General features: G+C 35.7%; 1 protein-coding gene across 6 annotated transcripts in view; it reads right to left on the reverse strand.

Annotated features, from left to right (window-relative positions):
• The window catches only part of OLA1 (Obg like ATPase 1), a 128257-nt gene that overhangs the window by 4601 nt on the left and 109390 nt on the right, over window positions 1–14266 (reverse strand). For all 6 annotated transcript variants that reach the window (XM_021552476.2, XM_021552475.1, XM_021552477.1 and 3 more), the window contains 2 exons: window positions 2777–2917; window positions 1988–2084 (listed from right to left, as the gene is read on the reverse strand). In XM_021552476.2, coding sequence (XP_021408151.1) covers window positions 1988–2084; window positions 2777–2917 — 238 coding nt within the window. The remainder of the gene's footprint in view (window positions 1–1987; window positions 2085–2776; window positions 2918–14266) is intronic.

A 14266-nucleotide genomic window follows, 5' to 3' on the forward strand; every position in this document is an offset into this window, starting at 1 on the left:
CTTTAAGGTTCTGCTGAAACTTTGTTTCATATCAGCTAAAATGCCACACATGCAGCCTGGTGAGCTTCAATACTGGGACACAGACAGTGCCTTCGCCACAGATAAACCAGCCGACATTAAAGAACAGCAGCTTTGTTTTTCCTAATAGGTATCAACAGCAGTATTGATTCTAGAAGCTATGACTGTGTTTTACTGTGAGATTCACTTCGACCCCTAGCTTTCTACACAGAAAGCGAGGAAGATAAAGATTTTAAAATAACTTTAAATTCTGGATTACTCAAGACTTTCACTTACATCCAAATAATTTCAATTAAAGCTAACATTCATCGAGAACAATGTTTGCAATGAGAAATGATGTATGTGTCAAGCTGAACACATGAGCTTATTTTTATTTCAGAATAATTTTAGTAAGTTTGATATAGAACAAATGAGTATTCTCACCAAAACATCAAGAACTGAATCACTAAAAACTAGAAATCACAGACAACTATACAATAATTTAAGTTTATACAATAGAGAAAAATGCATTATAGCTGCATGCTTTAAATTACAAGGACATACATTCTGTGCACACACAACCATGGAGAGAAATTTGAGCAATAATGGTGACCTAAAGGCTGCTTAATAAAGCATGTTAAAGTGCTAAGGAGTCTGACACTGTAAAGCACAGTTTTTACAATAAAAGATGTATTGGGTTAATATGGCTACTCACTGATGCTTACCTGACTAAGTATCTTTGCACATTAAATCAAAGATACTCACAATCAGTCTTAAGATAAACCAGCTTTCAAATTCTCTAATAAAGAGCAAGCACTTTTCCTGATGGAAAAAGTGGAAATTCACAATGTGCTTTTAAAAACTATGCCAACAATCAGAATAAAAAAATTCTGCTTTTATATTATTTTGGTCGCTGTTTCAGGGACTTAGCAAGCAGTTATCGTGTAAACAGAGATGAAAAGAAAAAGCTAAAAAACCCCACACATGCTTTTAAGAAAATAAGTTTAACGTGCTAAAACACATACACAAACATCTGGAGCAGTACTATTAAAAATATAAATTTACAGGAAATTATCTTGATTAATGAAAACAAATTAATTCCAGTCAATGAATACAGCACTGAAACTCATTGCACAGCCTTAAATACACTGATGCAAAAAACAGAAGCTCAAAGACTGAACTGCACCTCCAGAAGTTGACATTGTTGCAATTTTTAAAGTAAGAGTTTGCAACTGTACACATTCCAAAATATTTTCTCTATATTGATCTTTATATTACAACATATTTACATTCAAAGGCAAACCACTACAGCTCAGCTCTTACGGTCCTCTGGGAACAAATCAAATAAATCAGTCAATGCTTATGGCTACAACCAGTCTACATCAATACTTAAAATATATAATATTGTTTCAGACATTACATAAGTTCCCAGATAAATATATAAAACTACCAAATAAACTAGGTCTAAATACTAAAGTCAGTAAGAGACCTGAATTACTGCACACTGATTTTAGGATTTGGAGCCCAACTGTGTATGCACGAGGAATATAATGACGTTATATTGCTTTTATTGCTAAAATGTAATCCCAGCAAAGCACAGGAGGAATGAACCATCCGCAACCCAAACAAACTTAGTGAATACAAGATGAAAAGCAACATCAATTTCACTGCAGACAAACCCAGTCACACAGATTAAGCAAGCACAATACTGGTACGTCTTATCTCTGACCACAGGAGGAGGGTAGACAGATTCTACAGGATGAAGAAATTCAGACTATGTAATAGGCAGAATCAATTGTTACCTGCCTCAATCAATGCAGCTCCACTTTCACTGTTCAGCAGCTCACAAATAATTAAAGTTATCCTGGACAAAAACCTCATCTGTAATGACTAGCTAACCGCCACCATGACAAACTTCAAAGTCAGTGATATCAATCTGAATTCAATAGTGTGGAACTGGATATAGCTGATGAATAAGTATGAATCTTACCCTGATGGTCCATGCACGCACTTCATCTGGGCCTGCAGTGAAAAAGTATTCTAGTTGGAGTGCTGCATATCCAGCCTTAATGATCTTTGCTAAAGCACTGAAAAAAAAAAAAAAGGAGGAAGGAATCCAATTCATTCAGTATATACACATAAAACAGCTAAATGTGCCAAGTAATCAATTTATGTGCAAAGACAGCACACATTTTCAAGATACCAGGTCTACTTTTGAACATGGCAATAATTGCAGTAGCCTTTTACTTTGAACTCTCTTCAGAAGAACTACTTTTTTACTGCAAAAATCATAAAGATAGTATTTTGATTTGTTTATTTGGCAATCTACAGAAACATGGGATAAATATAAATCAGCCTATCAGGCAGCACTCTTGTCTCATGCAATTTTCAGGACTCCAGGTCATGAAAGCATATCTGTTTGACTGAAATTCAATACTGAAACAATTTATTAGAGTTCCTCAGAAAATTGTGGCAAAATTTTCTCCACTGTCCTTATTCCCCATAGATGACGAAACAGTTTTGGTGATCATTCCTTCTCAAAAATATACATAACTAATACCTATGTTATAATTAAAACACTGTACAGAGATGACAGATGACAGTTAAAAACTTAATTTAAAATAAATCTTTTCACTCTGTCTCATGGTAAAGAAAGGAGAAGATTCTCTCTTTATAATGGTAATTACTCTGTCATTTATTATTCTATCAGCGCAAGCAATTAAATTACTGCAAGGAAATAGTTGATAATAAAGTGTAGGGAAAATGAATGCTAATTAACCTTTGTGTCATGTTCTCTTCCAGATACTTCTGTTTCTCCTCAGCACTCATATCTTGCAACTTGAGTTCCAAGGCCCCACTAAAAGGAATGACCAAAGCACCCGGGTCGTGCTTGTCCACCCACTCTTTAATTTTTATCAACCTGTAGACAACAAAGGGCACAACATTATCTTGTAGTGCATGCATGGCTGTACCACATTCATTATTATCAAGTAGCACATACATATTCATAAGAATTGCACGGATTTATGATGCCATCTTTTTGTGTATTGCTTTCCAAGGTCAAGGCATTAACAGGCAGCAATTGCTTCAGGTGTACTCCATTAACATTTCACTGTTTCTTGGTTTCTGTTTGGCATTTAATCTACAGAAATAGGCATAATTTGGGACAAACTAGATGTTTGGTAGAGGTTAAACAATTGCAATCTAAAAAGTGGATAAAACTTTCAGAGAGAAAAAATGTACTTCCAAGAATTATGTTTATCAAATGTGGTAAAACTGAGACCCTTCAGTTTTTTCTGACTTTTTTAATTAAAAAAAAAAAGCATCTCAGTAGCTAATATTGCTGGTATTACCAGATAGGAAAGAACACTACACTCCTATATAGCAAACTGCACCTGCTTTTTCTGCATATTGATGTTGGAGTATGCCATGGCTGATCAACACAGTTCCATGTTTCTACTGGTTTTTCCCACCTTTCTGCTGTTGTCCCAGGACAAAGCTTCTGGCTATTATACTATCATTATTTTTAAATACAGAAAAAAATTTCCTATTCATCTTCAGTAACTGGTGGCATTTGCAATAGTTTGCTGTGTATCATTTTTTAGTTGAATGAAACAATAAATTTAGAGCTAAAAACTTAGGGTATTAGTTTTTGAATGTTAATTACCCTACTAAAGTGAACAAAAGTGGCAGCCTCCTGGCAGCCAGGAGGGCCAACCCTGTCCTGGGGTACATCACCAGCCAGGCAAGGGATGTGATTGTTCCGCTCTGCTCTGGAGCAGCCTCACCTCCAGTTCAAGGGGCAGTTTTGGGTGCCACAATATAAGGTTATAAAGCTCTTAGAGAGTGTCCAAAGGAGGACAACAAAGATGGTGAAGGGCCTTGAGGAGGAGCTGTGTGAGGAGCAGCTGAGGTGGCTTGGTCTGCTCAGCCTGGAGGAGACTGAGGGGAGACCTCGCAGTTACAGCTTCCTGTGAGGGGAAGAGCAGGGGCAGCACTGATCTCTTCTTTTGGTGACAGTGACAGGACCTCAGCGAATGGCCTGACGTGGTGTCAGGGGAGGTTTAGGTTGGGTGTTCGAAAACGTTTCTTCACCCAGCTGGACAATATTCTCAGGCACATGGTGTGACTCTTGGGGATGTTTTGTACAGGGTCAGGAGCTGGACTCAATGATCCCTGTAGGTCCCTTCCAATTCAGAATATTCTGTGATTCTGTGAAAATTTTAGAGCAGTAGATGGTGTTTTAAAAAATCGCTAAACAAAAGTATCATATTCATGACCGCAAGTATTTATTGTAAGTTTAAGGGAGACCTTTATAAATTACCTGGGAGGAGTTCACTACTGTTAATAGGACACTATTTCTAAACACGTATGAATGGTAAGAATGACAGCTCTCTGCTCAGCAAGCAAACACAGGAGCCATGGGAATACTTCCTGTACATGAATAATCAAATCATAAAACACAGCACTTCGGGTGCCAGTGATGTTTCAGACTTGAAGCACCCACCATACAGCACAGGGCTTTATGCTTGCTGAGTTCTTTTTCTTAGTCTTGCTAATCTGCACGATTTAGACTAAGGTTTTAGCTGCTATTATACTAAAGTGCTTTGAAACTGTGGCCTGCAAACCTTTAAATAATCAATGCAAATGTCACTTCAGAAAAAAATGAACTCAACCACAAGTTCATCAACACACATTTGTCAGAGAAAATAGCAGGGGATCAGAGCTATTATGAGATTAAGTACATGGCCGACTGAGTAGGGTTTTAGATGGTACAAAGAATATAGAAGTTCACTCAACAGTTTTCACACATTTGTTATATAAGGCTGGTCTTCTATCACTTACTTATGTAAATACTCCATCAATGTTTCTCAATCCTCATTATACTAATCTTTTCTTGCCTCCAGTTACCCAGTGAAAACATAGTTTGGTATCTAGGACTGATACTGAAACACTATTGCCTTCAGAAACATCTGAACTGAAAATCAGAATTAAGGTGTGTTTCTCAATGGGACATCTGACAATTAACAGCATTTCTAAAACTAACATTTGCAGTTAACTTATTTATTTTGGCTAACAAATTGGATATCGAAGTTCAGAGCTTATATATGCCAACATTTTACAGAAAATATATCTCAAAATGAATCTACAATTCATAAGTGTACTTCCAACACATGTGTGTACATCCTTTATAGATGGTTTTTTTAAGGAATTATCCAACACTGGTCTCCAGACTAATTAAATAATGTGCCAAGTGAAGAAAGATGGAATGAAATGTGTAAACCTGAAAAAGTGAAATGAGCGTGAAAGTAATGTCAAAAATTTGATTCAAATTTTGTTTGGTAAATATGGTCATCATAACTAATAAACTAAGAACTATTGTGGAACAACAAGATAAGAAATAATTACTTTGGCTAAAACACCAATTCAGAATAATAATAGTCTTAGACTGTCATTTTAACAGCTTTTCTATTGAGTCCTTAGAGGGATTATTTGCATTCCTCAGGTATTCTATTGTACAATTCAGATGAATAAAGACTTACAAATCATTCCTCTACCGCCAGTGTGAGACTTTGATCCAGTGAATACACCATTGTACCTTAACTATAATTGGCAAAAAACCTGACAGTGTAGAGCATCACAAGCTTAATAACAAAGGAGAATATCTCAAAGTGTTGACAGACAATCTTCATAATGCAGGAGCAAAGCTGGTACATTTTACCAATAAATGAGCACTGAGGTCTAAAGGTCTCTGAAGTGACTGACATCAGACCTGCTACAGCCTCACTGAAAGAATAAGGTAGTGCATCCCACTCTGTACAGTCAGGTTCTCTGCCCGAGTCTTTTACTTTTGTCACTTTCAAGTGTCATAGGAATTACTAAAAAGTACCAAGGAATTCCCCTAAATGTAATCAAAATAAATAAAATACACAAAACGTAAATATTCAAATATAAATATTGATGTATTTCTAATTTATGTTTTCCCAAAGTAGAATGCTTAACTAATAATCAGTAAAATAATAGTGCATGCTTGCCTTCCTGTTAGTGATACCCAAGTACGCCAAACAGAACAAAATGGTCTTAACAAATGGTAACAATCAATGTCAAAGTCTGTTTTATTTGAGCACATAATTTTTTCCAAAGAAAATTATGTATGTCTGTAAAAGGACAGCAATAGTACACTCATTTTGGGCCTTTCTTAAGATAAGCAAACCCCAGAGTATCTCTCCATTATTTCATGCTATACTTGAAAATGAAAAATGAAAAGTATTGGATTTTATGCTTAAAGACTCTTGATACTTAAAAACCCTCACTGCACACTAAAATGTAACAAAATTAAAAGTAAAAAACCAAAAAGTAGAACTGACAGCACCTATGACCTTGATTAACAGCTGAAACTACTTTAAGAAACAAGGAACCACTTGAGATGAAAATCCTTCTTAACCAAGCAAACCAAAAACTAAGTGAAAACAGTGTAACAGAGCAGGATTTCTGCTACATCCAACACACTTTCTGGACTAGGGTAGCTTGGTTCCTTGCTTCCCTGTGGAGAGGAGTATGCCAACAGCAGCTACAGAGGGTTCCTCAATTGAAGTCTGATTGATGCCAGAAAACAGACAAAATATATTTTCTGAAAAAAAAAATACATTCTCAAGAGAGAGCAAGATATCCATTCATTCTGCAATGGAAAGCAGAAAAGCATATTATGACTGTGTAAAATTTAGCCTGACAGAAGAACAAAACCAAGGCAAGTGCAAAAACTAGACCTCATCAACTTGCTAGTGAAGGCAGCACTCAAATTTCTGATCAGGGGAAACACTAAAAGGAATTCAGATGCTCATTTCCACCTAACACTGTGGAAAATGTTTGATAAGGACATAAAGAATATCAGCAGCATTATCAGAGTATCTAGTAAACTACGGGGGCCAGCGACTTCAAGTGCAGATGGATCAGGGCAACTACCCGAGTTAACTCCTGATACCAAATTAGGACGCAAAAGACCTTAGAGAAAGGTTTAAAAATGAGGGCACTCACTGAGAAGGCCAATAAGCAAAGAGCACCAGAAACAGGAGTTGTACAGAAGAGGGTGCCTTCACTTTAAAATGGTGATGCTTACTGAGGCACAAAAAAACCAAAACCTGCAGCCAACCAAAATAAAAAGGTATAAAAGTTGCAGAACGTACATTACCTACAAATCAATATTTGAGAGAGTTTCACATGAGAGATCCAGCTGGGAACAGAGACAGAGTTCAGATGGAAATCTGAAGTAGTGATAGAAGAGAGAAGCTGCAGAGAAAGCTTAAGCTTAGTGGACACCTGCAAGACAAGATGATCTGAAAAACTGACCCCTAAGAAGAAAGGTGATTTTTGAAAGTATGCTTTTGTACAAGCAAGACCAAAAAAACCATCTAATAATGGAAGAGAAACAATTGTTTTTCTTTTCTACACCTGAACTATGGGTAGAAAATGGCAGAAACAAAAGAGAATATCTGGGAAAAAGAAAATATCAGGCAGCACAAGAAGGAAAGAAACTCATGTAGGTAAGATCAAACTGAAGGATCAAAATTTACAAAAGACTGAAAAAAGATCCACACATAGGAATGAAAATAAGAGGACTTAAAAATTTCAACAGGGTCTTCCTGTTGGCAGTTCTGCACAAAAGTGATTTTTAAAAGCTTCTATACTCAATCTGTTTAGTGCTTGCTCCCTTTTGTTGAAGTTTTCCATAGGGGGAGCCTAAGCTACCTTTATTTTGGTTAAACTAAGTCTATAGGCTGTGTACTGAGAATATATACTCCCTATTTATATCTTTAAAATTTTGGTAATTTTTGTTTTAAGCTTTCCTTGTAAGCCACATATTACTTCTAACTTTGAACCTTTTTGTTTGGACTCTCTTCAATAGGCCTAGAAGTTTCTAATAGCACATTGTACTCGATGCACTGCTCAGAGCTTTCAATAATAATATCTTATAAAAATTAAAAATAGCTAAAGGACTAACTCATTTTTCAGGTGATTTTCCTGTTTATTAAACCCAGTCTAGCATTTGTCTAGCATTTGTTTTTCTGACAGCACTGCAACATTATCTCATGCTCAGGTTATAACTTCTTGAGTGACCCCATTTGACTAGCAATTCTTAATACTATGTTTGCATAGTTAATTATTCCTGTATAAAATGCTTCTCAGGAATTGCACCGTGGCTATTTTTTCCTAATGATTTCTTCTCTTTCTTGAGATGCTCCTAAGTTCTAATTTTGTTCTACACATATGTAGACATCTCCTAGACTGGGGGGGGGTCATCCAGAGATTTAACAAGAGTGCTCATCATCCAGTTCATTAATGGAAATACATAACAGTATTCAACTAGTAGCTACTTCTGCAGATCTCATAATGCAATATTCTTTCTTGGGAGAGTGTACCACTGATAACAATGCTCTGTGTATTATCTTCCAACCAGTCTTGCACATTCAACTTCCAGCAGTTTCCATCTAGCCAGTATTTCCGATCTTGTTTATGAGAATGTTGTGAGGCACTGAAACCTTTCAAAGTTTAATAAAAACCCAAATATGCAGTATTGTATACAGTGATTCTGTATCACAGCAATGGTCTGTGGCAGAAGTGGAAAAGAGGAAGAGGAAAGCACAGGTGGTTGTCACTGTCATTTGGAGCACCGTGCTCTGCCTTTCTCTGAGTACCCCTTTCTTCTTGCATTACATAAGGAAAACAGGAAAACATTGAGTAAAAAGGTACCTTCTTCCCCACCGTGGTAAGTTTTTTATGAAGATGACAAATCTACAGAAGGTTTGGGAGTACCTGTTACAGACCTCTGCAACCATGTCTTAAATCATCAGTGATGCTTATATGTTTATTCCCTGTTCCCAGCTGGCCAGATGAAACACAGCAATCCTTCAATTTCAAAAAGTCCTTTCCCAGCCCTCACCTGCAAATGCTTTGCAGTAACAGCTCAGAACAAAAACCTCCCTGCACTGGGCTTCTCTCCAGCCAAGTGCCTCCTCTCAGCCCCTCAGGACAAGAGCTTGAGGAACTCAGCACTGCATTTATCCTGCATATCCTGAATGCATTCAGCTCCTCAGTACCTTCCCATAGCCCAATGTCCATACCACTGCACCCACCTTACAAGAGGCCAGCGTGGAGAACCCATCTCACATGTTAGATCTCACTCCCATCTCCTAACACAGATTGACCTGAGCCTTGAAACAAGAAATGGAACAGCTCTTAAAATTATTTACCTTTTAGGGACTCCTACACATCCTGTGATTACAGGAATTTTATGACAGAATGAGTACATAAAGTATCTCATTCTACCAGATGCAGACTCCACATTTTTAAACTTCATTGTGATTTCAACTTACACTGTATCAAAAAAAGAATCAGAGGTTCCTGACCAACAATGTCATTTGACATTTATTATAGATGGGTTTATAACTTCTTAATGTTCTCCTTTGAAATGTAAGTAATCCCAGGTTCTCTGCCTTGTGTGTCAAATCAAGTTCTTCTAAAGCCTTGATCTCTATCATGGCCATTATCTTACATCCCCAGTAATTCTGCAAAATCATTTATTAGATGGGGTGACTAGTATTGCACCTACTATTTTATTCAAGTAGCATCCCAGATTTTAAAGAAACATTTTTAGAACCTGGACATGAGCTTCTCATCTCATTCTTTACCCGTCCAGATGTTACACTTGCTTTTCTGCTACCAGCTGCAGCACATGGAGCATGGCCCCCTACTCCCTGTAGGCATACTCAAGCTGTTAACCAACAAAAATAATCCAGTAAAAAAGCAGCTTTAAGAGGGATAATTTAGTTGTTTCAGAGCCCCCCTTTCCAGCTGCTGCCTTTTAAGATGGACCAGTTCACTTTCCCACATATCCTTAGGACTGGATGTGCCAATATAACTGAAGGCTGCTGCAAGAACAGCTGAAGACTACTAAAGACAACATATCTTAAGCTAGCCTACCACCCAAAAAAACCACCAATGCCATGGAGCCAGGTTCAATCAGGAAATTTGGTATTTATTATTCAAGAATGCTTATAAATGGCAGGACTCCTGAGTAAAAATTATCCAATATGAGATCACTCAGAAATGGATTCTTCCAGGCAGAAAACACTGGTTGACAAGATAATTTTAAAAATAAGAGCAATAATCTAAAAATCCCTATCAAATCTCTTCATGCTCTTAAGATAAAGCTCTGTTAACAAACTAACATAATATGGTAGTAGCACAGGGTTCTCAGCTCACCTGGTCTAGAGAGCTACCCAGAGACATTGGCTCTTTAATGATATGCTAAAAACACATAAGGACACAACTCTTCACTTAAAAATTGGTTTGTACGATCAACCACTTTTTGAATGTATTACATATAAAGATTTGTCTTAACAGACATGAAACATTTTTTGCTTGAAAGATATGGGAGCTGTGAAAGAAATAATACCAGAGAACATGAACCTGTAAATCAAGAAGAGACAGTAGTTAATGGACATGCTATTTCTGTATCTAGGAGAAATAAAGCATGCATAACAGAAAAATAAAGTTCATGGACTACAACCACTCTGAATTAAAATACATCAAGATGGTAGTAAGAGAAAGAAGTAAGATAATCCAGGATGATTTTTTCTGCATATATATATATATGTAGAGCTCCCAGTACAAAAAGATTTTTCAGTACATTATACAGCTTATATAATATAACAACAGCTCAGTCAAGGTAACCATACTTCAAACATTTTTAAGAAGCATAATTCATGAAGAATAAAGCTCTTAAAATCCATTTTTAAAACATTCATTTCTGATCTAATTTTCAAGACTGTAGTAATATCTCTATCCAAATAATGGTCCCTACTAAGGCAATTGAAACCAATTATAAATTTATATCATAAACAATTAAAATCAAATTATGATTTAAACAGTAAGTGGTACCACACTGCCCCTGTAGCAACTGCTGGCACACAAAAGGCTTACAGTCTCTACTTCTCCTTGGTCTGCCAATTATGAACACTAATTCTGTCTTAACTAAAAAAAAAAAAAAAAAAAAAAAAAAAAGAAAAAAAAGAAAAAAAAGGAAAAAAAAAAGAAAAAAAAAAAGAAAAGAAAAAAAAAAAGGCTGTCACAAGCATCAAGAACAGTCAAGACTGAAATACGGATGAACCCACATAATAACACAGACTGCAACAAACTGTGCATATTACATTTCCTACTTATGGGCACATCAAGCCCTACTTATGCACATATACTTTGGACCAGAAAGATGCTTTTGAAGTCCCATTTTTTTATTCTTTCCGCTATAATTTATAAAATGCACAGTTTAGAATGGTTATCTTGAAAACTATAACAAAATAATTTAACAATTATTCATAAATTATCAGAAGGAGCAAATCTCAGTCTCAAGACTATGCAAATTGATGATAACTGAGATACTATTACAGATTAGTAGACAGAGTTCCTATTCCATAGTCAGGCTTATGCTATGGTATGATAATTTTAAATTCTGAAAAGTTATGAGCCATTCATAAATAAGAGTATTGACAAGAAAAACCCCAAAGATGCGATGCCTTAACAAGAGAAAGTTTACATTAAATACACAATGGACAACATAATTTTAAATGTATTCATTATTTTATTATTAATTGTTTCAAAATTTATTTTATTATTTATTATTTTATATACTATGTGCATACAAGCAAATACCAAGCCATACTCCCAGAAAAAAATTAAGATCTATATAAAAATCCCATGTAAGGAAATAAATATATACTAATGATACTTGAAATAAGACATTATAAGGACTAATTGGTATTTCTCTATTGTTAATTTAAAATTTTGCAGTGGGTAACACAAATGCAGACTATGATATTGTTAGTTTTGGCTTTCACTGAAGTCACACAACAATTTAATGAAACCTAAATATACTGGGTTAGCATATTCCTCCCTAGTTCTCTTACTGAAATATCCTCTCCTCACAAGTAGTAGAGGGAAATGCCTTCCTCACTTCTCCAGAATTAGCCTGTGTGATCTTTATTGCAGAGCCTCTCCAGACCAAAGAATTCACATGAATGTTCTCTTCCTCTATCAGTTGCTAAAAATTACCGTAAGTATTAAAATAATGAGAGCCAAATATTACTACAGTAAGAATATTTTATTTCAAATAATAAACCCTGCTTATTCCCCCTGCATCCTTGGGCTATTAACAAATACTTACATTTTGTGATCACACAATACTACAATTCTGTTTCAAGAAACAGTTTTAATGAGATGAGTAAAAAATATCACAGAAGCTGGTGACACTGGGCTAAATTGCAGGTTTTTTGATGAAAAAAAGATCAAATTTACTATTAGGCTGGAATATGCTACTCAATAAAAGAGAAATTAACTTTGGCATTTATCCAGAGAAAGAACATCCCTTAAACTCTCAATATAACAGAAGTGTTTAGTTGAACGGTTAATACTCAATCTACAGCAACTCAAAGAATACAAGGGTTTATTTCAGACCCCTCATTTAGATACCTAATCTAGCTCTGCTCCCTATATAGTTAATGAAGTAGGAGGCTCTTCTGAGGGCAATTCAGAGTACTTAAATTATGGCTCCCTTTCTCAATTCCTTCTTAAAGCATCTCCCCTCTCCTCTTTTCATAGGCTGCTTTAGAAAATAGCCCTCACCTTATATGCCTAAGACACTCATATAAAATTATGTGATGGGCCTTGGTCTTGCCTCCTGCTGAAAAATTTCCCCAAAACAATGTCTAGTAAGTCCATCAGCATACACTGTACTGTCATATGAACATGTCCATGTCCGAGTAAAACACTAAATGAGTTCAAGATTTTTACAGCATGCAGAGATGCCTTGTATGAAATGTACTTCACTAATTTGAAAAGCTGTCACAGAAATGTTCAATTCCACAGACACAGTCTGTTTACCTGTCTAAACTATGGTGAAATGAAAAAAAAATTAACCATGTCTGAATCATCTACTATAACATACTTGTCCTAGGGGAGCAGTAACTTTGATTTTTTTCAGAAGCCAGAACAAGTATCTGGATCAGTGTTATGCTTCATTTATCTGACAGACTAAAGGATCTCTTAGACACAGAGGTTTTTAAGGCTGAAAATGAATGACAAAGTATATTTCTGTCAAAAGGAAGTAATCTTATTCTGTGGGTGGGTATGCACAAAACATTTTTATGTGCAAGTACAAAATTAAAATTTGATTTATTAAAAAACTGTTATGTCTACCTATCTTAATTTTTGTATCAGTTAAGGATTAGGAAGCACTCGACACTCTCAGCAATTTCAACAATAAAAAACCAATCTGACTGAAAAGAACTAGACCTTGAAGTTACAGTGGTCTGTGTTATGAGCAAACACTACAAACCCTTACAAACACTAGCACTAGCAATAGGATCAAAAAGCCAAACTTAAAAAGCAAGCTACTTTTATTTTTGTGACTTGGCCCAGAACCATTTTTCAATAAAGTCAGAACATAAGCCCAAAAACATAGTAATCCATGTTCAGTCTCTCCTGAGTAAAGAAAAGGCTCCATATGTGGTGGCAAACATGAGAGTTGTCAACATAAATGAAAATGTTCATGAATAAAAAACAGGCTGTTATAAAGAGCTAATTATAATATTACTATCAATTGCTAGCTTGCACTTGCAAATCTTTCATATCATATAAATGCATTGTTTTTGACGTTTCTCTGTAGCTAAACATCACATCATTTCACTTTTTTAAAGTAGTTCAAACATGCATAGGATATAGCATAAGGAATGTGATCTGATCTACAGTTACACTGAAAAGAAAAACTATGACAATAAATGTGCAGTCATTATAAAAACATTAATCATCTCCCAAGTAAAAAAAAATCTAGATTTCTAACAGCCTCTATAAAATTACTTCTACTTCCCATATATTCATTCTTGCTATCCAAAACAGCAGTTGCAAGCCCTTTATCCAATTATACACACACCCTAAGCACTACTGACACTGAATTATTCAACTTCTGTCCAGATGCTTTCTTACCATTAGAAATGCTGTTTACTTGCTTCAAGCAATCACCTACACTCTTCTAGCACATACAGGTTGAGAAACGTTTCAGTAACAATGAACATTTCAATGATGTTTTCAATTAAAAGCACTGCTCCTGTTGCAATGCTCACATGTTTTCTTTTGTTTTAGAAGCAGCATAGAATTTAAGTTTGGGAAAACCTGCTCAACAAGGAAGAGCCCCAGTAAATAACAGATGGTTAAAAGTAGA

Source organism: Lonchura striata, chromosome 8, assembly GCF_046129695.1.
Source record: "Lonchura striata isolate bLonStr1 chromosome 8, bLonStr1.mat, whole genome shotgun sequence".
Lineage (NCBI taxonomy): Eukaryota > Metazoa > Chordata > Aves > Passeriformes > Estrildidae > Lonchura > Lonchura striata.